The sequence below is a fragment of the Musa acuminata genome, chromosome BXJ1-4 (genome assembly GCF_036884655.1).
Source record: "Musa acuminata AAA Group cultivar baxijiao chromosome BXJ1-4, Cavendish_Baxijiao_AAA, whole genome shotgun sequence".
Lineage (NCBI taxonomy): Eukaryota > Viridiplantae > Streptophyta > Magnoliopsida > Zingiberales > Musaceae > Musa > Musa acuminata.
In genome coordinates, this window is record NC_088330.1 from 1,732,501 (window position 1) to 1,757,500 (window position 25,000).

The window sequence follows — 25,000 nt, forward strand, 5'->3', positions numbered from 1 at the left end:
CGTCGATCCGCGTCAGAATCTACGTGATGCCTCGTAAGGAACGACCGATTCAGTTGGAAATGGCGTGTAATCTTTGTAGACTACACGAGTCATCGAGACGGCTCGTTTCCATGCAACAAACAGTAGATGTGTACATGCTAAAATTAGACATCAGACTTCTCGACTCTCGCGACTACTTATCAGCCAAGCAAAGTGAAGTCCGTCGAGTCTGTGAGATTGTTGTCCGTTCTTCTTTGTTTTTTACGCATATAATGGTCTGTCTTAAGTACACAGGAGTGGGAGCACATGGATCATAGAATAGCAACTAGTATTAGTCATATATAAACTCAATAATAATAATAATAATCTTAGTATTTATGGAGGTATATTATGTCGACAACCTGGTGTCTGCTGTGTCTTTACTCACGAGTGAGACTGAAGTGGAGAAGGTTGCTTTTGTGGACTAAAGTGGAGATAAATAGCATGGATTAAGTGTTGTTAATAAGAAGAAAGAAGAAAATCCTTCTTCTCGTGCATTTTGGATCATATCTTGGTGAATCGAATGTTGTATCTTTTCAAGAACATAATCCCTCTCTCTCTCTCTCTTTTTCCCCTCGAAACATTTAGAATCATATCTTGGTGAACCAAATGCTGCATCTTTTCACAGATCTCGTTCGATGTGGGTGACCTATGAATTGTCATGCACTCGAATTATTTATGAAGCATATGACCTCATGCGTGGGAATACTTCTCTTAATTGTGGGGGATGGATTATTACATTGCATGGGCGGCTTTTGCCAGCCAATAAAGTTGCAAGTTAATGGATGTCTTCATCTGCATACCTTTCTTACTAATTTCCAACACACTGCTTTCCTTCCTGCTTTGGTTCATGAGCTATAAATGTTCTTGTGGTTGTCATCAAAGAATTCTGTTAAATATAATAATAATACAGCATCTCTTCTTTTCTCTCCTTGGTTTCCCTTCTTTAGTGGTGTGTTGCCTTTGCTTAGATTTCTTCTGTAGTTACCTAATATAAGTGAGGTTGGGGAGCCTTAACTTCATAATAAATGTTTGAATTAAAATTTTTAATGAATATTTCCATCAATTTTTAATAAATATCTGAATTTAATTTAGATCAATTTTTAATCTAATTTGATAGTTGTTAAAATCAATTTTGATTCGTAGAAGTCCAATGAATCTTAACAAGCTGCTAATCAACATTCTCATATTCAAATGATTTAAAACGAACAAGAAGTCATTTCTTAAACTATTCTAAGGAAACTAGGTTTCATACCAATCATACCATTGAATAGCATCCACGTTCAATTAGATTAAAGCTATTTCCACTTTAAAATTTTCTAAAGTTTTATGAAAGTGAAATTTTTTCTATTTTAAGAAATAACTTCTTGTTCGTTTTAAATCATTCGAATATGAGAATGATTCAACTGGTTGGATCTCTATTTTCTCCTCTAGAAAATTCTACTTTTGGTCGATATTATCATGCACTTTGTAACATTTTTTTGTGACTTATCGATCTAATTGTTTACTAGCATAAGCCAAACTTTCAATTTGTTGATTTTTGCTAAAACTCTCAAGTAAACTTTTTTTTAAATAATTAAAAGTTTCTTGTAGCCTACTCTCAATTTTTGCTTCCAAACTTCAAATTATAATTTCATAGAATTATCAGTAGTTATTGTGTATGATTGTAGATCTGCAATACTTAAGTTTTGTTTTTGATTTTGAGTCAAGGGCATAAGCATTCTTACTTGGCATTGAAGGTGAAGTCGCTATTAGCGATACGGGTGTTGCGACTTGTGGCAGCATCGAAGAGGAGATAGGGAACGCTAAAGAAATATCGTAAGAACTTTGGAAACGTCGAGGAAACACCATAAGAATTTTAGGAACACTGCTTTGATATCATATGATAAAATCCTATGACTATATTTAAAAAAAATAGATAGGTATTTGATTCCTTCGAGAGGATCAACCTCCTTTTGATCACTTGGAAAGGATCAATCTCCAAGTTAGCCAAAGGTATTCATTTGTATCAATTGCTTGAGAAAAATAACCAAAGGCATTATATATATATATATATATATATATATATATATATATATATATATATATATATATATATCAATTAGGACTAGAATTTCTAACAAAAATAAAAATAAAAAGTTAAACCTAAAAAACTCTTATCATAATTAGAAAATATTAAATAGAAAAATAAAGATTAATATCAAGTCTTTAAAATTAAAAACTCCTAAAATTTAAAAATCCTAACAGTATGTTCCACTATCATCCGATTTCTAGTATCTGAGAATCATAAAATGGCATGCATGCACAAAGCTCATCTTTTTCTTACTTTAAATGTGAATTATCGGCTTCTTCCATCTTCATTTGTTTATCACTCTTTCCACAAGATATTTTCTCTCATCTGCAGCAGAAGATTGTGACTTAGATGTTCTTAGCGACATTGTTAGCATCTATACCTACATCACAACACCACAAAGGACATGTGATGCAGTGTATGCAGTTCACTGTGACCTACTGATAGAATATCGACAAGAGTCGCCATCACACTGCAAGTGTGAGCAACCTGCAACGAGGACAATGAACCGTCACGAGAGCTCAGGAAAGCCGAATCAAAGGGAAGCACAAATGGAGTGTGTGACTTGTTTTCGCCAGCTTTAGGGGGCATATAGAACTGGACGGCAGCAGAGGAAGGCCGCCGGTCAAGAAATGTGTGCCCCGGTTGTTTTGTGGCGGAAGAGATAAGATTCCAAGAGACAATATCACAAACACTATCTCGGGCTGGTCCCCGCACATCATTCCGTGCATCTTTTTTGGGAGATGTATGTAATTGTTTTTTTAATGCATGTATGTAATTATTGCTCTTATTATATTTGGGGTGGGTTATGGGAGTCCGCAGTTTTCTACTCTGGTCATCTACATGGTCATAGGTCAATCCAAGGTGGCATGATTCAGTGAGTGGTAATTCTGGCCGCTTAGGAATGAGCAAAATATTACCTGTTTCTTGATGAGCATGAACGAATTTATTTGTTGTGGCCGACTTCTTCTTCTTCTTCTTCTTCTTCTTCTTCAAATAAGTGCCAATGGTTAAAAATTTCGATAAGGATAAAATTATACCTCGATGCATTTCCAGCATGATAGAAAACTTACCTAGCTAGGATTTACTATCTCAGTAGTCGTTTCTATTAACAGAAAGTATTCTTTGAATCATCCTTGATTCCTAGGTTTTATGAAACCTAAATGCTAAGTTCTTTCATATCTCAGTTATATCTTCGCTCTTGAATTATTTTACTTTAGACTCATTAATTTAAGCATCGAAGGGATCAAATCAAGATTTTCTTTCTACTCCAGATTTTTTGCAAGTGCGAAACCTCAACACACTGAGAGCTCCACTTCGGACTCAACCTCGAAAATGAGTATAGTTTCATAGGTTAAACTAAGATGGTTATGGATTTCAATCCACGGACATATTCATGTTGAGAGGGGCTTATAATAGAACATGCTACCGATTGTAACTTATATCCGTCAGGCTAATCTAAACTTTCATTACCTACTTAGATGTTTACTCTCCAATTCAATCTTGATACCTGATTTTGCATCTCCAATACACTCCAATAGAACATGCTCCCAACTGTAACTTATATCCGTGAGGTTAATCTAAACTTGAATTACCTACTTAGATGTTTACTCTCCAATTCAATCTTGATACCTAATTTTGCATCTCCAATACACTCCTAACTGTTAAAGAGTTTCTAATATAAAAAATGGCCTATTATTATCATTAATAATGATAAAATTGGAAAGAGATATGGAAGTCATAAATTTCACATCACGCAAATCCAAACTCAATTAACTCTCTAAATATTATAGCAGTTTATGAACTTGACTTGTATATTTACCTTGGACAAATTCTTTCCAAAAAAATTCTGAATAGACAGAAAATTTTGCATCTAGTTGTGATATCGGAACAGTAAATTCAGACCAAAATGAATAAGAGATGCAAATCCGCCTAATATTTGAAGCTAAACTTGTGGCTATTGCAGCTGTTAACAGATCCATAAAATTGAAGCAACATTGCAATCACCTTCGCAATATCTCAGCAAGCTCAAGCTACACTAAAAGCTCCAGCTCTGTTGTCACTATCAATAAGAACAACACCCATATAAGCACTAATCCATAGACCATAGTATCTCCCAGCTTATAAAGCGATCTGATTTGCTCTTAACTTTTAGGTTAGCATCTAACAGCATTATAGGGTCATAAGGTCCACTTCTCGAGAACCTAACCAATAGGAAGAGAAGCCAAATTCAGATCAGCCCACCAAGAAGAAATACCAATCAACTGAGTGCCCTCTATCGCATCTAGAGTCATTCATGTTTAATTAGGTGACAGCATGGAATAGCCGATTACAGATCATGGTTTTGTTCCGACAGTGTAAGCATAAAATCTGTGATATGCTATATGTAATACGAAAAAAAACTTTATACCATGATTGAAATCAAATAACATTAGATCGGATTTACGATACGTACCTTCTAATATCATCTGAAAAAGATTTGTGTGATCTATAAAGACATTGTCCTTAGATCTAAAAAAATGTTGTCAATCTATAAGGAGAACTAGACACTTCTTCTTCTCTATTCCTATCTTTCATAGGATCACTTAGATTGATGGATTAAAGAGATTGAGAGAGAACTCGTAATATCTCAATTGCTTCCTCTATGCCGAGATGTCTTGTCTATTTATAGGCGGTGATAGCAGAAGGTCTAGAAGAAATTATTACGAGAGTTCTACTATAATACAAACTTCTTTTATGTTTATCAATATCTATCATTAGAATCTAATTAATTTATCTTATCCAATTATAAAGGATCACGTAATCTAATTTGTTATATATATCAACCATTTGTTATATGACAAGTAATTAATTATTTTTGCCGGTTGAAACACCTACAGGAATGGTTGTTGGAGCTTCTAAGTACAAAAACCCAAATGACCAAAATGGCTGTTAGATCTTCTATTCCTGCTCTAACAACGGCGTCTTCCACCTAATAATACGACACAGCTTATACTGTTTTGCACATCTATGCATATCTCAGAACTCCTACCCTCACAGAGAGGTTGCGGATAGCATGCCTAAGAAACCTCCGCGCCTTCAACAAGGATCTCACTCACCCACGCCCCACTCCGCACTTTGGTTCGACTTCCCGTCGAATTCTTGTACTATGGAATAAAAGGTAAACCTTCAATAATAATAATAATAATAATAAACTCTAGCGAAATGTCAATCTCAAACTGAATTGGGAAAAGGAAATTCTGCACAGAGATGCCGATGGAATGAATAAAGGATTTACTGATAGCACCAATTTACATGCAAAAAATTGGTAAGCAGAAGCCTTGGAGACATTAGAAAACAGAAATGCCTTACGACGATAATATTACTGAGGAGATGAGGAGACCACCTATTTGCCGAAGCGGTTTCCTTCGAACGAACAACGAACGAGAGGCCCCCTCGGTCACCGCTGACTAGTAGCTGGCGATCGAGGTCGCCCTCGCCCGGCCGCGATTTCCTCATCATCTTGGCTTCCCGGAGGACTCGCCGGATCTCCCACCCGAGCTGCTTCACTCGATCGATGACCCTAACACGGGATTGCTGCCGCTTGGGGACGGACAGGTGGGGCGGCGACGGTGCGGTGTGAAATGACGACTTCGCTCACACGTGCTAACGGTTTCCTTAGTCTAGTTTAGTGGGACTCAGGCACGTGCTCTGCAAGTGAGGATGGTTCTGGATGACTGTTAAAACTTTCGTTCCTCTCTCTCTAGAATACGGTTTTCAAAGCCATGCTGGTTATGGGCGTCTTTCTCTCTAGCTAAGAGCCAATCGGCCTTTGACCGTCGGAGACATCATATCTCCATCCACATCATCATGAATAGGATGATGTGATGATCACCTTAATCCTTTTTGTAATCTTACGGCGGCCATATCCCTTTCGATGGGTACCATTCACGCGCCAGACCACGGTGCATCGCAAAAGGTTTGGAAGAAACCCATGGGCTCCTCCTCATCCTCAGTAAGCTGAAGGATGAAACCAAGGTCGTCAAAAGCAGAGAGCTTCTAGAAGACCACATGACTTGTACTACTCAGCTGCTTGTTTCTCAAGTTTCGGTTGTGGATAGGACTGCTACAAATATGTAGTGCGATAGGAGACATGTTTCTTTCTCATGTTTGATTAAACGATCACCAAGAAGAGGAGGAGGTCCTCCGGAAGTTCTTCAGACATGTCTTACGGTTTTTTTGATTTATAGAAGACTCCATGGAAAATGGAAAGCTTAATATAATAAAAGAAAATTCATCATTAAAAAAAAAAAACAAACAAACTAGGAGCGCACGCGGAAACACAACCGTATCATCTGCAACACAAAAACAAGGAGACAACTTTTAGAAAAGTGAAAAAAGAGGTAATCAAAGTGATAAAGTATATTTTGGGTCCAAGATACCTTACGACCGATGTCACGTCGCGCTATAGCCGGATCAGCAAGGGGAGCTCTCCCACACGTTAAGTCAGAATCTGTACCGAGGTACTGTTCGGCATATCCCATCCCGGAAGCTCGGGGTGGCGCTATCTGACGCTGTCCCGTGCGTCCTGGGATAGCGACTGCACATTACCATCTCGTCCCCTGAGGATCAGCCATCACACCGAATCCACGTGCGACCAACTCTCGTACAATAATATAAAAACTCATGGTCGACATCCGGCCTAGAGAGAGACATATATAATTCAACTCACAACTAACTTGCTTGTCGGAGGGACTAAAGTCGGGAATTACCTAACGAAGACCATTTTTACAGACAAGCAATCACCTCTGAGTCGCAAGCGTCTCAAACTGAGAATCACCATCCAACGAACGAAGGTGAGTTGCCAACTAGCTCAAGAACGGAGATACGCTGCACGACGCAAACGACACCTGGACCAAGAAACACTGGTCAACACCCCGTTGCGAGGGCCCAGCCTATCTTGGCGTCCAACTCAGTCGATAGAAACTCCTCATATTGATCCGTAGATCAAGCCGTACTAACTCACTAGCCACGACACACTTGTTCACCAACACAAAGTAGCAGTGGGTTTCTTGACGACCGTCGATTTCTCGAAGACGGAAGAGCTGATCTTGTTGTTAGGATCCTTGAAATGGTCTTCCACGTTGACGTTTGAGCGACTCCTTCCAGAACCCACCGTTTCGAACGCGCCTGGTCCCCACGACAAAACCTAACACAAGTCGCCTGCGCTTCCAGAACCCAACCGGGAGCCACGCAATGCTCATGGTCCCCGTCCCTTCTAGAAGCACCACGTTACCGTCCAAATCCCATTTTCCCAAATCGGCTGCGGCGTGTCCATCGATTCCGCAGACCGCTCTCTCTAATTTATTTTATTTATATAAAATAAAGAAACACCCATTTCCTATAATTTAATTCTCCGCATATAAATGTGACCCCAAAGCGTTCTCCTTCTCGACTCAGTCTTCTGTTCGCTTCCGTGCTCCAAACGAACGAAAACCCTCCATTGTTCTTGTTCCCTCTTTACTTGGTCGCTTCGCCCATGTCTGGAACGGTCATCTTCTCCGGGATCTCGTTCTCCCCGGCACGGGGCATCTCGGCCCAGCGGCGGGTGGTGGCGCAGGTGGCCACGGCTGCGGGGAGGAGCAGGGCACCGGCGAGCCTGTACCAGGTGCTGAGGGTGGGGGAGACGGCGACGGCGCGGGAGATCAAGGCGGCGTATCGGGCCATGGCCAAGCGGTTCCACCCGGACGCAGCGCCGGCGGGCGGGGGACCTGACTTCCTGGAGATCCGCCGCGCGTACGAGACGCTGTCCGACCCGGCGGCGCGGGCGCGGTACGACCGGTCCATCGTAGGGCGGATTCCTCGGGCCGGCTTCGTCGTGTCGGACCGGCAACGGTTCACAAAGTGGGAGACGGACCAGTGCTGGTAGGCCGCAGTGCACCTGATTCGTAGTCGTGTAAATAGATACTTTTGGAGGAGGATTCGCTGGGCTTTCTCATGTCCCTTTTGGCAGGCAATGAAAGTATGGTAGCTGTTACATATCACTTTCATCTCAGGTCATCAAAGAATATAAAAAAGAAATAAAAAGGTCTTTCTTGATCAGTAAAAACGAAGCTCGAGTGGCTTAGGACATCCAGTCTATAGGTTGGAAAGAAATGGACATGGCAAAACTTCAATCACACGATGAGATTGATTCGAGGAGAACAACTGATGATTAAGGAGGAGTTAGAATAAAGGAGGGCAAGATCCGGCCTTACATTGCATACCCGAAAATTAGCCGGCAGTGTCGACTCTTAGGGATCGCATAACCGTGAATCAAATTTAGCACCCTAATATCATACATATTCCGACGAGCACCTCTCTTCAATTTTATTTCACGTTTTTTCCTTTGAGGCCTCTACATAGTAGTGGGCATTTGAGGCATAGCACATTATTCACCCTCCTCCTGTTGTGGTATAAAAAGGGGTGAAAAATTGAAGGATGGTACAAAGATGTCTTTGCTTGCAAACCCACCACATACCGTAAAAATGGAGGAGTTCCTCTGATCAGACTATGTACGAAGCCCAACAAATGAGACAAACCGATACAACCTTTCAAGCACAAATGCACACACATAGAGGAGCTAGTCACCGGTGGTATACCGACTAATGTACAGACGGATTACACAATATTTGCCATCATGCATACTTGACACTGGAAGAACCAATTAACACCGGTCAGGCTCAGTTTATTAGGATGAAACAGAACAAATAAGAAACATCAGTGGCACAAGCTCAGCTGCAACAACCACCAGCTTGAGAAGATGAGCCATCCCTTCCACCAGATGGACCAGGAATTCCTCCGTATCCAACTTTGATTCCGTATGACTGCCAGAAACACAAATAAGATAAATGACGATGCACAAATTTTACTCTTCCAAGAGACAGCCAAACGTTTTTTTTTTTAATTTGTATTAAAGGATAATAAAACAACAGTTATCATAGAAAATTTGCGACCCTTAAAGTCAGCCTAAAATTCATCACCAGTATAATTGACAATAGGGACTTGAGCTCATTCGATCAAGATGGTGAGTGAAAAAGTACAACATACAAAGGAGGTCTTGCATCATATCAATGTTTTTTTATTAAGATAAGACTGACATCACTCAGTTTATATCATCATCAGTATTTGCAGGTTATCATCATGAGCTTCAGTTCGTGTATGTGAGGCTCCAGTTTCAGACAAAAGACATTTTAATATAAAATTTTACATTTAAATATTACAAAAAAATTACCCTGCACCAGTCACATTCAATGATGAATTTGCACTTTAGGTAAATAATACATATGCTATTAAAGATGCAATTAAACTACTGTAGATAATTAGGAACAAAACAGCCTTTAATATCTTGACAGGAAGAAGAGGTACTATGATGGTTATTCAACCAACTGCAATTACATGACATTTACTGGGCTCAATTTGTCGTATTCTCATTTTTGGAAGCAAGAAATGGAACTTGAGGTATGAGACATGTTTGATTATGGTTTGTCTAACACTTTTTAAAGACAATTCTGTTGTATCTGAAACTTCTTTTAATATAAAAACTTTCTGCTTATATAAGTTTCAGAAACTAAACAGAACTAAAGGAACAACAGCCCTCCTGGCTGTAGGGTCCACAGTTCTCTTACAAGCAAATAATGACCCTACATTCATGTGACAGACAATCTCAAGATTAGAAAGCCAAAATAGTGAAAAATTGATATTCTGTTTGTCATTATGCAACACATAAAAAGGAAAAACAGCAAGGCCTTGGTACCTACAGAGAAGTTTCCCTTCATCAATGCTTTGGTTTGTGTACTATAACCTATTGTTATACACAGTCTTACCTCATTTGATACATCAAAGACACCATCCTGAATTTTCTTGTATATCATTGCTGCCGTTTTAATAAAAGCCTGCAACCATATATGACAAAGTTTGCAAAGTAAATTGTCACACAAAAGTTCCTAGGATAACAAAACATGGCACAAGAAAAAAGAAAAAAAAAAGCTGGTTCACCTCCTCAACATTCTGTGCTGTTTTAGCGGAGGCCTCCATAAAGATTAATCCATGCTCTTTGGCAAACTGTTCTCCTTCCTCGGTGCTCACAGCTCTTCTGTGAGCCAAATCACATTTGTTGCCAATCAGCATGATTGTCATATTAGGATTTGCATGTTGCCTTGCATCTTCCAGCCAGCTAGCAAGATGATTGAATGTCTCCCTCCTTACAATCAGTTTAAATATTAAACAGTATAAGCAACTAATAGCGCCGAAAGATCAAGGATCCCTGTGAAATTAATACCTGGTGATGTCATATACAAGCAGGGCACCAGCAGCACCTCTATAATAGGACCTGGTAATTGATCGAAAAGATTCCTGGCCAGCCTGAAAAAAATTTAATTTTCTGATTAGATGAATTCATAAGTTAACAAGGCATATTCCATGCCATGTATAGCTCTTGAAGGAACATATGGAATGGTGATAGTTCCTTTACCACTAGAGTCAATGTCATCCCTGCATGTCCTATTTATATTCTTTCTTCCTATCAGCTTTTTCGTGCTCTATAAATTAATCTCTACCACAAAACTTTAAGGGATGATTTCTTTTTCCAACAAAATTTCACAAATCACAAAGTGAAATACATATATAAGTCCCAAACTTGAATCTTCACAACTGAATAATTTTCCAAACAAAAGCTACACTGAAAATATTATTTACATGCCATAAGTACTAGTGCAGTTTGAATAGGACTCTAAATCATTTAAATAACCACAGAAAAAAGGGCATAAATTCATCCAAGAATCCTCTAAGCTAGAAACTATACTTAAAACTCTAACTTAAATGCTACTAGCACTAAATTTGGGAACAGTTGTGTCAAACACTGTATAGATACCAGGTAGAATGTTGTTACCTCCTTACAAGTATGATATTTAAGAAACCCCAATAGTCTATCTCAAAAGTCCAACAAAGTAACCATCACAACCTTAGAAATATCATATTCTAATGAACGAACAGTAAACTTAAAATTCATGATTACACTAATTCACTAAAGAGAGAAAGAGATACAAAAGATACTAACTGTATCCCATATCTGCAATTTTATGGGCTTATTGTCAATGGTTATCATTCTAGCTCCAAATTCAACACCAATTGTCAAGTCATGCACAGGTTGGAAGCGCTTGTCAGTAAACTGCAGGAGAAGACATGATTTCCCCACTCCTGCAAATAGATGAAAAGTAAAAGAACCCAAGAAGTTACAGTAAAACTGCAATTAAAAAATCTGTGTGGACCAATTTGATACCAACACTACCTGTCTTCGTTTACTTAATAGAACATGTTAACATGCTGAACTAAACTAGAAATGAAGGCAATTAACAGAATGGCACATTAGTGGGAGCATTCCCAATATCGTTGACCGAACCCCAATAAATATGTAAGTAGAAACATAGAAACCGTGAAGAAAGAACACAAAAATGACCCGTACACAAATTTTACAATAGGAAATAACAAAAAGATGTGTAGATTTATCACAAGAATGTTCGCTGGTAATACTGCATAGATAAGATTGTAAATCTGCATTAATTAATGTATAAGAAAAGGAACTTCATATAAAAAAAAGGATCACATCATCGTCCTCATATCGTAAATACTCTATTATCATAATGCAAGCCAACAAGAGATAACAAACCCATACAGGAAACTTGAAGAGGAGAAAGCACTATAACATATTCTCTTCTTCCCACAATTTACAAGCAAACTCCGAACACAGCAAAACAATAATAAATTCACTAGGAAGAATCAAAGTTTAACCCTAACCCGACACTGATAACAAGCCACCACCATCGTATTCCCACCAAGTTACGCGTAGCTCATCAAATCCCCAACCATGAACAAAGAAATCGAAAACTCTACGCAACCGGAAGATCAAATATAAACCCTAGGGGAAGCAAAAGAGAGTGCCTGTATCGCCGATGATGATGTACTTGAAGAGGTAAGCGTATGACATCCTCTCGCTCAGATCCACCACCACCACCCCGACCCTCCAATGATCGAGAACGAAACCCTAAACGTAATCAATCGATCGAAGAAAGAACCAAGGGAAGTTGCGGTCGACCTTCTCTGGCTTCCAGAGGCGTCACGCGGTTGCCCTCCAATTAAAGGAATACTCTTGGCACTCCTCGTGGCTTACCCGCATCCCTCTTGTGGGACCCACTTCTCAGGCAAGTGACTCGAGTAGTAATAAACGGGGCTGTCAGTTATAATACAATTAAAACCGAGTCCTCGCTGTCGTCGGCGCCGACCCCACAGAAAACCAAAACCCGTAGCCGGTCGGAGCAAGGGTCCAACTCGTTCATGACTCGCCGGGTTACCGGTCTAAGAGTCATTCACCGTGTGTTCATATATATATATATATATATATATTTCTGATGATACGAGATTTTATACTACTCAGAACTAACAACAAGGATTGATTATTTAAACTTCAAGAATCTGTTTCGTAAAATTGTACGCAATACTTAAATTTGACATTTCAAATTGAGATTTTGTGTTGTTTCAAGTGTTTATCATCTACTGCATATCACTGGACTAAAATCCAGAATTCGAGTGTTTAAATTGACTGATCTCTGTTAGGTTGACTAAGAAACTGCATCAAAATTTGAGAGAGCAAAAAACATTGAATAAAGAAAGAATCAAGAAGATAAAAGTTATTTTTCCAGCTGATTCTTTGCTATGCATTTTTTTTTTTGCATTTATTGTAATATATGATGTTCATCAATACAGCTTTTTCTTCTCCAACATTGGTCTACAAATATACCAAACATTTCCTGTTTATGAAAATTACGATGGGTTACAACATTCTTTTAACCCGCTACCTTCACCACAATGGGGCTTCTGACATAGTGCTTACCATCTGACCATGTTAAACCACCAAAAGTGTACTCTCTAGCCAAATTACTTCTTTTATCTTTGAGAGCAACTGTAAACTTCTTCTCTTCACCTAGTTTCTTGAACTTGAGTTTTCTGGGCTTCACCGTCACTGAGACCCCTGCCGGTTCTTCCACACGAACCTTATATGTGCTTGGTAGTCCGACATTCTTTATCGTTCGGGTTATAGTCGAAGCACCAGACAGATTAGGGATCGTGATTGAAGGATAGTTTAGGTCTTCGATCTTTAGAGGTTTAGATGGGCAGACAAAAGGTTCAGTGCTGAATGTTGCTATTTGAGTGGAGTTGTAGCCAAGCGCACATAAGAAGTTCAAGTAATCATTTGTAGTTAGATCGTAAACAAGGCCAGGGTCCATGGCACGGTTTGGTTGGACATGGCCGGAGCCATAGCTGAATGGAGAGGTCTTCACAAAGGATGAATTGAACATAGGCTCTTTCATGTTGTCTCGAGTTCTAGCTGCACAAGTTTGTAGGCAAAATGGTGAACTGTACGCAAATTGAGACACCATACTTGGCTAGATAAGAGCAGCAGGAGTAGAGTTATACACATGAGTTGAAACAAAAAAAATCAGTCATGGAGCAAACACATACCAGTTGTCATGATTGCGGACTTAATTGCTGAATGACTCCAATCAGGGTGGAGAGCTTTGAGAAGTCCAGCAATGCCCGCAATGTGAGGACAAGACATGGAGGTCCCTGACTCTGAGTTGAATAAAACCCGACGATCATCAAAGGTTAGACCTGTTGGACCAGTTGCTTCAGAGAAAGCAGCGATAATGCTAACCCCTGGTGCAGTGATATCAGGCTGCAAAATTGACATAAAAAATTGACCAACATTATGGATTCATTAGGCCCTACAGAATATAGATCAAGAGGGTTTTTGGTTAACCTTGAGGATCTCAGGGTTGACGGTATTAGGTCCCTGAGAAGAGAAAGCAGCCATGACTGGTGCTGGTTTTGTGCCAATGGTTGTTCTGGGGCTTGTAATATATCCAAAGAGTGACCTACACGAAGAATATTTTACATAAATTTAACTATTGCAGAAAGGATTGTATAGATGCAGTATTTCCATTTATATATCATGTCTTTCCGGAATTTGACATTTTTTGCCCCAATGTTGATGTACTGCATATGGCTGCAGCTTCAACCTAAGAAATTGGAGCATACTATAAGATTGCAGATAGCTGCATAAATTCAAGCAGTGAAAAAAAGGTTTGTGACCATTAAGCTTTTGGGTCAATCTAAATTATGAGAAATTCTAAAGAGTTACCCAAACATGCAGGTGAACATTTAGCAGCAACTGTAAAAGGATTGACTGATGCCCACCAAACTGCTAACTACAGCTTTATCTTTATTCAGAAATTAGGTAACAATAATATACATGTTCAATCTAGATCATGATTTTTTTTTACTATGATTTGGAGTTCATAACTCATGGAAGAGCCAAAAGGTCAAAAATTTGCTCTGTAGGTCTAGAAATTTGCCAAAAATGTGCTTTCGAAGGATGTTCTAACCAAGCTAATAGGCTATTGGTGAAGCCAAAGCTATTGCAATCAAAGTTGATAGGGACTACACCACTAGTGCCATCTTGTAGTTGCCACTAAAGTTGTCTAGTAGATGCACGCTGATGATTTAGCACTAGGAACAATGTATACTTTACAAACTCACTTGGAGGAATTGAGATACGATAATATAGCAAGGCCATCATCATATGATATATGGGTCGCAGGAAGAACATGGGCATCTGCAATGATCTCATTTCCAGTGGATTCATCATTTGCTAGTACCATTCCGATGCCGCCGGCTTGGTGAACAACGTCTCCCTTTTCAACTCTTGCATTTTCCCCACGTAGGCATACAACTATCTTCCCTCGAACCTTCTCTGGATCTAAAGATCTCTTGAGGCACAATTTGCTGCAATTTAAATGAAAAAAATGTCAATTCAATTTCATATGACCGACACAAAAAACTTACTAGATTGAAACAAAATGCTTTTAGTAAAAGCATGCGACACTGGAAATGTTTATTTTTCCTTGATAAATATTCAGCAACATGACATGAGTGCCGAGATTACTAGGTTTATGTTTTAGATGTTAAATGTTCAGCAAATTCTGGTAATTTCAACGATGTTGTAAGTAGAAGTCTATGTAAGAAAAAAAAAACATAAACTGCTTATTTTCTAATTGTTTTGTTTTAGCATTGAGAAATCAAGAACAATGGTGCGTTTAACACAAGAATGGTCACCACTTGCGACAAGTCAAATGAGAATAAAATAGCAACAGTAGCATGAATTCTTCCATACGCGCTCTCCTGTGACGCATTTCTAGCCGTAGCTTCTCGCGAGCTAATAATGGGGTAGAACATCTTGTCCGGAAGGGCCATTGGAGAGAGACTTTGACCCTGAAAGCAAAAAAGAACAAGAAAAGTGAACCAAAACCAATGGAGACAAAGAGGTTTGATTACAGGTAACCAATGATCGCTATGCAGTAGTTTATAGACAAGGAAAATTTTGTTTCATTTGTGAAATGTGAGGAAAACTTGAGCAATTAATTATACTTGAACAAGACACATCAGGCAACAAATAAATCCGAGTAGCATTCATGAAATCAAGAACATGATGTTTCATAAGAGAATAGAGATCAAAACTAACCTTAATTTGCTTCTTGCTGCGAAGAGAAAGATAGGCGGGGAACTCCCTGTCCATAGTGCTTGCTCCAACCGTGACGATCCACGGCGCGGTGTTCGACACCGTGCCCGATTTGGGGCCCGAGTTTCCGGCGGAGCACACGACGGTGATGCCATGCTTGACGGCATGGAAGGAGCCGATGGCCACCCCATCCTTGAAATAATCCGTCGGCCCACCGCCGAGCGACACCGAGAGCACATGCACGCCGTCGTGGATTGCCGCGTCGAAGGCCGCTAATATGTCGGCGTCGAAGCACTCGCTGCCATTGACCGGCGGCCAGCACACCTTGTAGGCCGCCACGCGGGCGTTCGGCGCGCCGCCCTTGGCCGTGCCGTTGCCGAGGCCGAAGACGTTTGCGCCCGGCACGAACCGCCCCGCGGCCGTGGAGAGCGTGTGGGTCCCGTGGCCGTCGGTGTCGCGGGGCGTCTCGGCGGCGAGGCCGACGGCACCCACCGCGGACCGGTAGCCCTTGTTGAAGTACCGCAAGCCGATCAGCTTCCTGCGTAGAGCATCGGCGTCAGCCGTCAGATCTATGATGATCACGCTCCTTGCGTCATTGATGCATGCATCAGAGCCGTTTGTTGAAACTGTTTTAAGTGGACCCGCTAGCCGTTAGACGGGGAAACGGGGTTGGTGTCTCGTCGAGGCCTCCTAAACGTTTCCCACATATTGAGAAGACTAAATTATTGCTTCAATGCTTTCCCTTTCTCTGTCACACAACATTCAAAGAAGCTATTTCTTCCTCGCAAGATTCATAGAACAGGAGCTGCTCACTTAATTCGAGCAGGATAAAAGATAATAAAACATCATTAAACCAAAGAGATAATCCACTTGTTCTCCAACATTATTTTTGTTAGTGTTCCTATAAAACAGAAAACTTCACCTAGTCCAGTGAACAGAGTTGGCAACAATAAAACCTTTTTGTCAGGTGGCACATCAATCTGTGGAAGACTAAATTTTTTTCTTGTTTTGTCTTTTCCTTTTCAACTTGGATGGGAATCAAAGATAAAGAGACAAGGTGCATATTTCTAGGAAGGAAAGGGGACACCATATGAATCCTCTCTTCGTAGCCTCTGCTTATGTCTACAGCTGTTAAATTTGTCTTTTACAGTGGAATCTGCTGGATTGATGTCTTTGAAGTTCCCAAGATTGAACAGATTCCTAAGCTCTGAAATGTGGTCCAGCACACTAAATGTATGATGCAAGTTTGAAGAACTGGGAAAGAGACTATTGGTCCGATCTGCAATGGAAAAGACACACTTCTGATGAGAAATTACGACCTTTACTGTACATACAGCAGATGTTGCCGAAATGGCCAAAAATAGTGCCAGGAAAAGATAAATGCAAGTGAGCCCTACTTTGTCAACTTGTTTTCGTTCAATTCATTATCTTCTACAAAGTCAACCCAAGTACTCCTGTTGGTATGCTAAGCGGCTTTGAACATTGAAAGCCAAGAAGGCACAATATGGAGTACTTGGAAAGAATTTATTGAAGCCAAACGACTAATTTAAACTCGTTGAAGTCGAATTAATCATGTTTTCATCTTCTTCAAGTTAGCAATCTGTTGTATCAGCATTGGTTTTAAGAGGTGAAGAAGTCACATGAAACTGCAAGCTATCCAAAGCAACCCAAAAGAGTCCAAACCGACAGAGAAAGCCGTTCACCCAATCCAGAAGCATCTGCTAAGCTCAGTAGACATGATGTGAGCAGCAGAGATGAGAACAAAGGAGGCAGAAGAGTCTTCATGTGATGAAAGATGAAAAATGAAGGATGGAAAGGACTCGAGAAGGAGCGGGTACAAAGAGGCCAGACCTGTTGCAGCGAATTCCCTTATCAATGTCATTCTGACAGATTCCCTTCCACTTTGGTGGAATTGGCCCCATGCCCTCATCCTTGAAGCTCTCGGATTCCGGCCATGCACCTGCCCACATCACACATTCGAAGAAACAAGAACAAATCAGTCAACCATGTGAACGGTGGAACATACTTTTGAGAGCTGGATAGAGACAGCGGATGAATATGATGAGGAGATGGAACAAGTCCCTCGGTCAAATGTGACTGTTTCATGTTGAATAGCTCTTCAGCAACAAAGTCCCATGAACACACAGATTGAAGCAGGGGATTGACAGTGCATGGATTCGTATGAAAAGAGAGAAGGAAAAGTCAATTACCTCACAAAGGTAGAAGTTTTTTGATGTAAAGTGGACGTACCAGTGTCGAGATTTCCGATGATGACAGCTTGGCCAAATCTCGACCGTGCCCAGATAGAACTCGGAGGAACTCTACCGTTCCTCTCGAGGCCGAGGAAATCCCACGAACGGGTGGTGTGTAATGTGTGTCCTCTGTTAGGAAACACGGATATAACACCAGCATGCTCTGCAAACAACAGTCTTGCAACCGTGAAAGGAGGAAAGGCATGGGCACGATGAAAATATTGAGAGAATGCCTCACTAGAGATCTCCGTGGCTTCTTCCTCTTCGAGATCAGCGGCGAAACCGTTGATGTACTTTGTGTAGGAGTAAAAGATGGCGTCTTGGGCCTTCTCCTTACTGCATTGCAAGATGATTGATTGAGATGAAGAAGAGGAACCAGAATGCCTCTGACAGGATCTCTTACCTCCCCAAGAATGAGCCGAGGAACTCGTAATGGGAGTTCACGACTCGCTCCTGGGCGAGCAAAAGGGCCTCCTCCGACCGATGGGAATGCCCTCCGAAGTAGACAACATAAGACTGCATCAGAGGAAGAACTCAAGAGAATGGAATGAACCAAAGCAGGCAGGAAAAAGGCCATCAGGAAACGAGATTTCAACAAGAAAGAATAGAGAAAAAAGCGATCTTTACAAGGGGGATTTTGAAGGGATGTCATAAAATGCCTACCCTTTTAGCAAAAGTGAGACTTTGGAGCAGCAGAGAGAGGAGGAACAGAAGAAGGAAAACAAAAGTTCGCCTCTCGACACCCATTTCTCGCTTTTGCTGGTCTCGTCCTTGGGAGAGGCAGAAGGGGTGATGGGCAGGCAATCCTTGTGGTTTCTCTTCAGGTTTCTTAAAGGTGCAGAAGGTGTGGGAAGCCCACCAGAGAAGAAAGCAGTGGGAACTTTCTGCATCAAAAAAAGGACACAGTACTCTTGCTGTTTTCTTCTTCTTTTTTTTTGTCACAAAAGTAAAAAAAAAAAACCTTTCAAGGGGAAACAAAAGAGAAAATTTAATGTCACAAAATTGAGGAATCAAAGAGGATTGTGTTAAGACATTTGATGTCTTAAAATTGTGGATATGTTTTTAATCCTATAATTAATAATATATTATTATATGTTTAGGAATCTGTGTTAGAGCTTCATAAGCTTTGTTCTGCATGCGCAGGCATTATATAGTTTGAACTGTGGGGTTATTGTTTCTTTAGTTTGGAGCATGGGGTTATTATATATTAAACTGAACTAATTACTCTACTCTTGCTTAGACTTGAATTGAATCCAAAAACCAAATCAAACCAAAACTGAACGGGTTCGAAACTAGTTCGATACAAATCGATTTAATAATAATTTAATTTTTAAAGATTATAAATGATTCTGCAACGACTATAACTTAACAACATCATACCAAAAATATATATAGTTTAGAGCACATGTTATTTTAGATAGTATTTAAACATCATCATTTTATCTCATGAAACATACAATCAAAATAAAAACAAATGGATGAAAAACAAAATAACACTTATAATAGCAATCACGACAAAGTTGATTTAAAATCAAGAGGAATCACACAAATTAATAATTAAAAGATATAGTTAAAGATCGACATAAAATTTACATGATTCCATTTTCTCTGATAAAAAGAATAATCACAATCATCATTGACTTAGTCCTAACAAAAACATTAAAAATATTTTTTTATTCAAACTACTAAGCAAACCCTTTATTGCTTGCAATAACAAATTACAGTACACCAACCAGAGAATCGCACAGTACCAGTAAGATTTCAAACCCTACAGGAAGAGGCAGAAGATAATAACAACAACAACAACAACAACAACAACAATAATAATAATACGGAGACTAATTTGGTGGTCGAACATAGCTCAGAGCAGAATAGATGGTCTGCGTTATGGTGAGAACGAAGAGCAAGATAGCTGCAAACACCGAGATGACCGCCCAAGGATTACTGAAGTAATCATGATTAAGCCTCGCTCGCCATTGGTTGTATTTGGTGTCGCAGTGGTCGTTGACATTTTTGTAGATGCCTGAAACATAACTTTTCTCGTAGTCCAACGTCACCTCCTTGCAAAGTTGGTTGAAGAGATTGGCGACTTGCTTGCCGTCGCCCAAACCGCTAAGGATGATTCCATGTTGCTGGAGCAACGCGACGTCGGCGGCGGTGTTGATGATGCAATCCATGAGCGCCGCGTAGGCCGTGACATGAAGGCTGACATTTTTGAAGCACTGCTCGAATGCTATAAGGTTCCTGAGGAAGGTCTCGGTGCTGTCATCTATCTGAAGCAAGGCGATCTCCATCACACCATTATGAAAGGTGATGTCCAAGAAGTTCGTGGCCTTCTCCTTCTTCCTAAAATGTACTCCAGCCTCCATCAGCTGCGTCGCACTTGGAATCCATTTCAACAGGGGAGTTGGGTGGTCGGTCCCCTCTAGATCGTCTTTGGAGAGATGGCGTGACTTTTTCATCGACTGTAAGAGCCAGCAGAAGACGAAGGGTTCACCGTCGTCTCGGATCTTTTCTGGGGGGGAAATGCCAAAATGGATCATATGTAGGAGATGGTAAACGTCCCCATTGTCGGATGTCAATTTCATCTCTTTGTTCATGAATGTTCCGCCGAGGAATTTGAGTGCCAGCTTTTTTAGGAGATCCGGCTGGTCAGGATAAGCAGAGTCGAACAGAGTCTGGAGGAGGAAGAAAGGAAGCTGGTTTTCCAGCATCAGCATGTCTCGCGAGACCGCTGGTAGAGTGTGCCATGTACTTGTAATTGGATTCTGCACAGCTTCTGTTCCTTTCTCATCCGTTATATGCTGCCTTTCCAAAATCGTCATCTGTCCCGCGCAAGCTATGATCATCGGTTGCACGGCCTCGCAAGGCATCGGTCGCGCGGCCGCGCACGTCATCTGTCGCGCTGTGCGGAACCATGGGCACGTACATCTAATTTGTTTATCTACTGCGTCTTCTTCTTCTTCTTCTTGTATTTCCACAAACGTTTTCCACAAGTCTATGATCTCGATCACGAAACAGCAGTCAAGCAGCATCATCTGAACGAACTCATCACTAGTCATGTCCACTATTTCTGAATAGGCCATACGTGCCTCGTCCTCTCTTTCCCTGATCTGCTCGATGTAGTCTTCCAGCGACATGCCGGGGTTTCGGCCCAGGAATTTCTTGAGGTAGTGCCATTTCAGATCTTCCATAGCTTTCAGGCGAATCTTGCCATGGTGGTAGGGGCCGAGCGACACCATCTTAGGCTCATATGCCTTCGGATCTGCCTCTTGAAAGATTCTAGGGACTTTGAAGATGGTCGGCCCATCGGTGCGCCAACCCTCCCATTTTGTTTCGTCTACCCTCTTCTTCAACGAGCTTAACCATTCCTCATTTGTAATTATCTCGCTCTTCTCCTCTGCATTACTCATCTTCAGCTTCTTTTTCTTTGTGCTCTTGCTTTCCTTCTCTGGTGCCTCCCCCAACCTTCAGGTACACTCCAAGGTTCCTGGAAGAAACGAAGCAAGGGATCCAGAGAAGTATTGCTTGCTCGACGAATGTGAGAACAAAATAGCCAACCTAATTTCTCCAGAGAAACGCTGACTTAATTCAAATTCGGTTCATGTCATGAACAGATATAAAACGAATCGTCTAAATAGATTCAGTAGCCCTTGTTCATAGATATGACGATGTAAATTATCGAATTTTGTTCCTCTAAACATTTCGATCATTTTGCAACGACTAAGACTTAACTATGTCGTACCGAAAGTATATATAGTTGAGAGCGCATGTCACTTTCGATAGTATTTAGACACCGTCCTTTTATCTCATGAAACATACGATCAAAATAAAAACAGATGGACGAAAAATAAAAGAGCACTTATAATAATAATTAAAAAAATATATACTTAAAATCAAGAAAAATCATATGGATTAATAATTAAAAAATATGCTTAAGGATCGACGTAAGATTTACATGATTCAATATTCTCTATCCATATCTACGGAGAAAACAAAATTATTCATTATCCATGAATAATCACAATCATCATTGACTTAATCCCAACAAAAGCATTAATGTTGTTGCTCCATCAAGACATAAAGATATATGATATATACAATAGACAAACCCTAATTTATAGGGTTTTCTTCCTTTATATGAAATCTTTTTTTTCATATGAGGTATTTTTTTTCACATCTTTTCATACTATGATCCTGTATTATTCTAGGATACTCATGCTCTTATAAACAAAAAAATACTTACAACCCTAACACTCTATATATAGGATACAAAAATGTCACATACAATCGACTAATCAAATGAATATTGATGAAGAAGTGGAGCCGAACCTTATAAGATTTACACAATTTATTTGCGTTGTAGCTACTTAAGTGGAACCTTTCCTTATATATAATAATCCTCATTTGCTGCAACACCTATAGAACTTCTTCTTCTAAATTCATAATCTGCATCTCATCTATAATATCATGGCATTCAAACCTTAATTTAGAGGAACTATAGATGTTAGGTACTGCTTATTCCTAACTACTAACCAAGATTATATATCCCACATATATTCACTAAATTTTCCACAATGTATGGCAAATTTTAGAAACACAGCTAAGACGTTAAAAGAAAGAATTGCTTAGAAGATACAAAACTAAAGAAATCAATCTAGAGATAAATGGCGAGGAAAGAAGAAAACCTTGAAAGCTGACCGGAGAATAAGATATATTATACGAACGGGAGTGACGGATGTGAATCTATATATAGACTCTGTGATCAGCTCACATAGATAGTTATTTATTTTTGTTTACAATAAACACTCATAGATAGTCTGGTGATGGGAGGCCGTATGCAACAATCATCAAACAGCAATTAAAGTTGGTCAAATTAAACTATATATTCTCGATCATCGAGACTCACTTTCAATTGAATGTTGTTTAAAAAAATCGAATGAGAGTTTTCAATTTGAGGTCCCCATAATTGATTTTGAGACGATAAGATTAAAATATCAATCATTTTTAGTAGAATTTTAGATCTATTTATTTTTGTTTACAATAAAATAGTCTGGTGATGGGAGGTCGTATGCCACAATCACATCAAAGAGTAATTAATGTTGGTCAAATTAAAATATATATTCTCGATCATCGAGACTCACTTTCTTTGTCGTAATTGAATGTTGCTTTACAAAATCGAATGCGACAGTTTTCAATTTGAGGTCCCCATAATTGATTTTGAAACGATAAGATTGAAGTATTAATCATTTTTAGTAGGATTCTAGATCTATTTACATTACAAAATATATAAGCATTATTTTCTCTGAAAATTTATGTGACCGTGTTCTATCTCATGCAGCTAGAATTTGACAGAATTATTTTTATATGTATTGATAATTGTGGATAATCACAAATGAATGGTTTCTGAAATATTTATTTTGAAAGAGATATATCATTTATTGAGATAATATATATTTATATAAATTTTGAGGGTGAGATTTTCTATAATCATATACTCAAATCATGCACTTAAATCCAATTGACTAAGAATTATGATATATAAGAAATTTAAAATTATCATTCCATATTTACTTTTATCATATTTTCGTAAAATTAAATTTTTGTCGAGCATGTCCTATAAGCAAAATGCTTTAAGAGGAAATCTATTAGTTTGTTAGAAGTACATACATGATAAATATATAGTTGATAATTGATAAGTAAAAATTGATGATAATATGTTTTATATGTGAGTGGAATAATAAGTTGGTATATAGTTAGGTGATATTTATATTATCATAATATATTATAGAAATGAATTAAAAATCGATGATAATATGACTATGTTCTGTTTTTTGAAATTCTAAACGAATATATATATATATATATATATATATATATATATATATATATATATATATATATAACATCATGTCCTCGTCAATCAGGCGCCTACTCGTTGTAGTGTTATTTCGACAGGTCAGACGAGTAGTCTAGGTGGTGTAATGTTATTCCGACACGTGGAGTGGTTAGGTGGTTGATACCATAATATTAATCATGATGCTTTATAGTTCAATTGGCTTTTCAAATTCGAATAATGTAAACCATTTTCATGGATTACTTTGTCACAAACCAAAAAAGTCAACTATCTAGCTTGACATTTAAACTAAAACTAATAATAATAATCAAACTTAAGAAGAATACCCTCGAAAAAAAATATTTATAATCTTCAAAATCAAATTATTGATGAATCGTTCCGACTAAACTAGTTTTAGACATGTCAGTTTAATTCAATTTTTCAATTCAATTTTAACACCCTATATGCTATTTAATTAAGTGATTATATAAAATTATGTCGACCAAATTAGGATGATAGAGAAATTATAAAAATAAAGATTTTCTATATAATACCTTCATAATAGCATTAATAGCTAAATGGTCTGTTTGCATATTATTTCCTTGATTTCCTAGTCAAATCATATTATTGTATATACTACAAGAACAGCAGGCGTAATTCTACTACGATTCACACATTCAAAATTTGAAGCAGGATTTGATAATACGATACTGTATAGAAATATGCGTATATTCTGCGAATACCATCAACGACTGAATACACGCACTATGTTGACGTGTATTTGCAAATGCAGATGCACATGTTTGGTGATCTACATTTCTAAGTATCACCGACGATTGATGCGAGAATCTACAGATGCACATGTTTGGACCATATGGAAATCCTGGTCCAAATCCTTCAATCCTGTATCCAGGATGTTCCCTCTTTGCATTTATTGCGGTTCTTTCTCTACGAATATTATAATTGGAATAGTCTCATTACTCCGAAGAAATCTATTTATATTTTTTCAAAAGAAAATAAAAGACTATTTTGGTTCTTATATAATTCTTATGTATCTGAATGTGAATTTGTATTAGTTTTTCTTCGTAAACAATCTTCTTATTTACGATTAACATCTTTTGGAGCCTTTCTTGAACGAACACATTTTTATGGAAAAATAGAACATCTTGTAGTGTGCCGAAATTTTTTTAAGAAGACTTTATGGGTCTTCAAAGATCCTTCCATGCACTATG

General features: G+C 39.0%; 4 protein-coding genes across 5 annotated transcripts; 1 reads left to right on the forward strand and 3 right to left on the reverse strand.

Moving 5' to 3' along the window:
* The first annotated feature begins 7,607 nt into the window (after nt 1-7,607).
* On the forward strand, nt 7,608-7,997 carry LOC135671977 (chaperone protein dnaJ 11, chloroplastic-like). The gene has a single exon (XM_065180433.1). It carries the CDS (start codon nt 7,608-7,610, stop codon nt 7,995-7,997), a length of 390 nt encoding a protein of 129 aa, XP_065036505.1.
* A 642-nt stretch (nt 7,998-8,639) lies between these two features.
* LOC135640760 (ras-related protein RABB1c) lies at nt 8,640-12,215 on the reverse strand. The gene is made up of 6 exons (XM_065155497.1): nt 12,047-12,215; nt 11,166-11,305; nt 10,389-10,471; nt 10,106-10,310; nt 9,934-10,002; nt 8,640-8,934 (listed from the first exon to the last, which is right to left on the reverse strand). The coding sequence occupies exons 1-6, from the start codon at nt 12,090-12,092 to the stop codon at nt 8,842-8,844; spliced, it is 636 nt and encodes a 211-aa protein (XP_065011569.1). The 5' UTR covers nt 12,093-12,215; the 3' UTR covers nt 8,640-8,841.
* A 595-nt stretch (nt 12,216-12,810) lies between these two features.
* Nucleotides 12,811-18,759, reverse strand: LOC135640753 (subtilisin-like protease SBT5.4). Of its 2 annotated transcripts, XM_065155482.1 has the most exons (11): nt 18,596-18,759; nt 18,336-18,448; nt 18,171-18,268; nt 17,931-18,095; nt 17,532-17,640; nt 15,684-16,218; nt 15,336-15,433; nt 14,702-14,947; nt 13,923-14,037; nt 13,625-13,838; nt 12,811-13,490 (listed from the first exon to the last, which is right to left on the reverse strand). In XM_065155482.1, exons 1-11 carry the CDS (start codon nt 18,677-18,679, stop codon nt 12,949-12,951), a joined length of 2,319 nt encoding a protein of 772 aa, XP_065011554.1. In that variant the 5' UTR covers nt 18,680-18,759; the 3' UTR covers nt 12,811-12,948. The 2 variants fall into 2 exon arrangements, with proteins under 2 accessions (XP_065011554.1, XP_065011564.1); XM_065155492.1 differs by lacking the exons at nt 18,171-18,268; nt 18,336-18,448; nt 18,596-18,759 and having other exon boundaries at nt 12,814-13,490; nt 17,532-17,797; nt 17,931-18,053.
* An 821-nt stretch (nt 18,760-19,580) lies between these two features.
* Nucleotides 19,581-22,721, reverse strand: LOC135640768 (UPF0481 protein At3g47200-like). The gene is made up of 2 exons (XM_065155504.1): nt 22,621-22,721; nt 19,581-21,422 (listed from the first exon to the last, which is right to left on the reverse strand). The coding sequence occupies exon 2, from the start codon at nt 21,343-21,345 to the stop codon at nt 19,771-19,773; it is 1,575 nt and encodes a 524-aa protein (XP_065011576.1). The 5' UTR covers nt 21,346-21,422; nt 22,621-22,721; the 3' UTR covers nt 19,581-19,770.
* Between the last annotated feature and the right edge of the window lie 2,279 nt (nt 22,722-25,000).

What these genes read in the sequence shown, in the direction of transcription:
- LOC135671977 (XM_065180433.1), top strand. Translation starts at nt 7,608, where the DNA reads ATGTCTGGAACGGTCATCTTCTCCGGGATCTCGTTCTCCCCGGCACGG.
- LOC135640760 (XM_065155497.1), bottom strand. Translation starts at nt 12,092, where the DNA reads ATGTCATACGCTTACCTCTTCAAGTACATCATCATCGGCGATACAG. An exon ending in CAGCACAGAATGTTGAGGAG is followed by an intron (nt 10,003 to 10,105) that starts GTGAACCAGCTT and finishes ATATGGTTGCAG; the next exon opens with GCTTTTATTAAAACGGCAGC. An exon ending in TCTTTGATGTATCAAATGAG is followed by an intron (nt 8,935 to 9,933) that starts GTAAGACTGTGT and finishes TGTTTCTGGCAG; the next exon opens with TCATACGGAATCAAAGTTGG.
- LOC135640753 (XM_065155482.1), bottom strand. Translation starts at nt 18,679, where the DNA reads ATGGGTGTCGAGAGGCGAACTTTTGTTTTCCTTCTTCTGTTCCTCCTC. An exon ending in CATCGGAAATCTCGACACTG is followed by an intron (nt 17,641 to 17,930) that starts GTACGTCCACTT and finishes TGATGTGGGCAG; the next exon opens with GTGCATGGCCGGAATCCGAG. An exon ending in GTCCGCAATCATGACAACTG is followed by an intron (nt 13,491 to 13,624) that starts GTATGTGTTTGC and finishes AAACTTGTGCAG; the next exon opens with CTAGAACTCGAGACAACATG.
- LOC135640768 (XM_065155504.1), bottom strand. Translation starts at nt 21,345, where the DNA reads ATGAGTAATGCAGAGGAGAAGAGCGAGATAATTACAAATGAGGAATGG.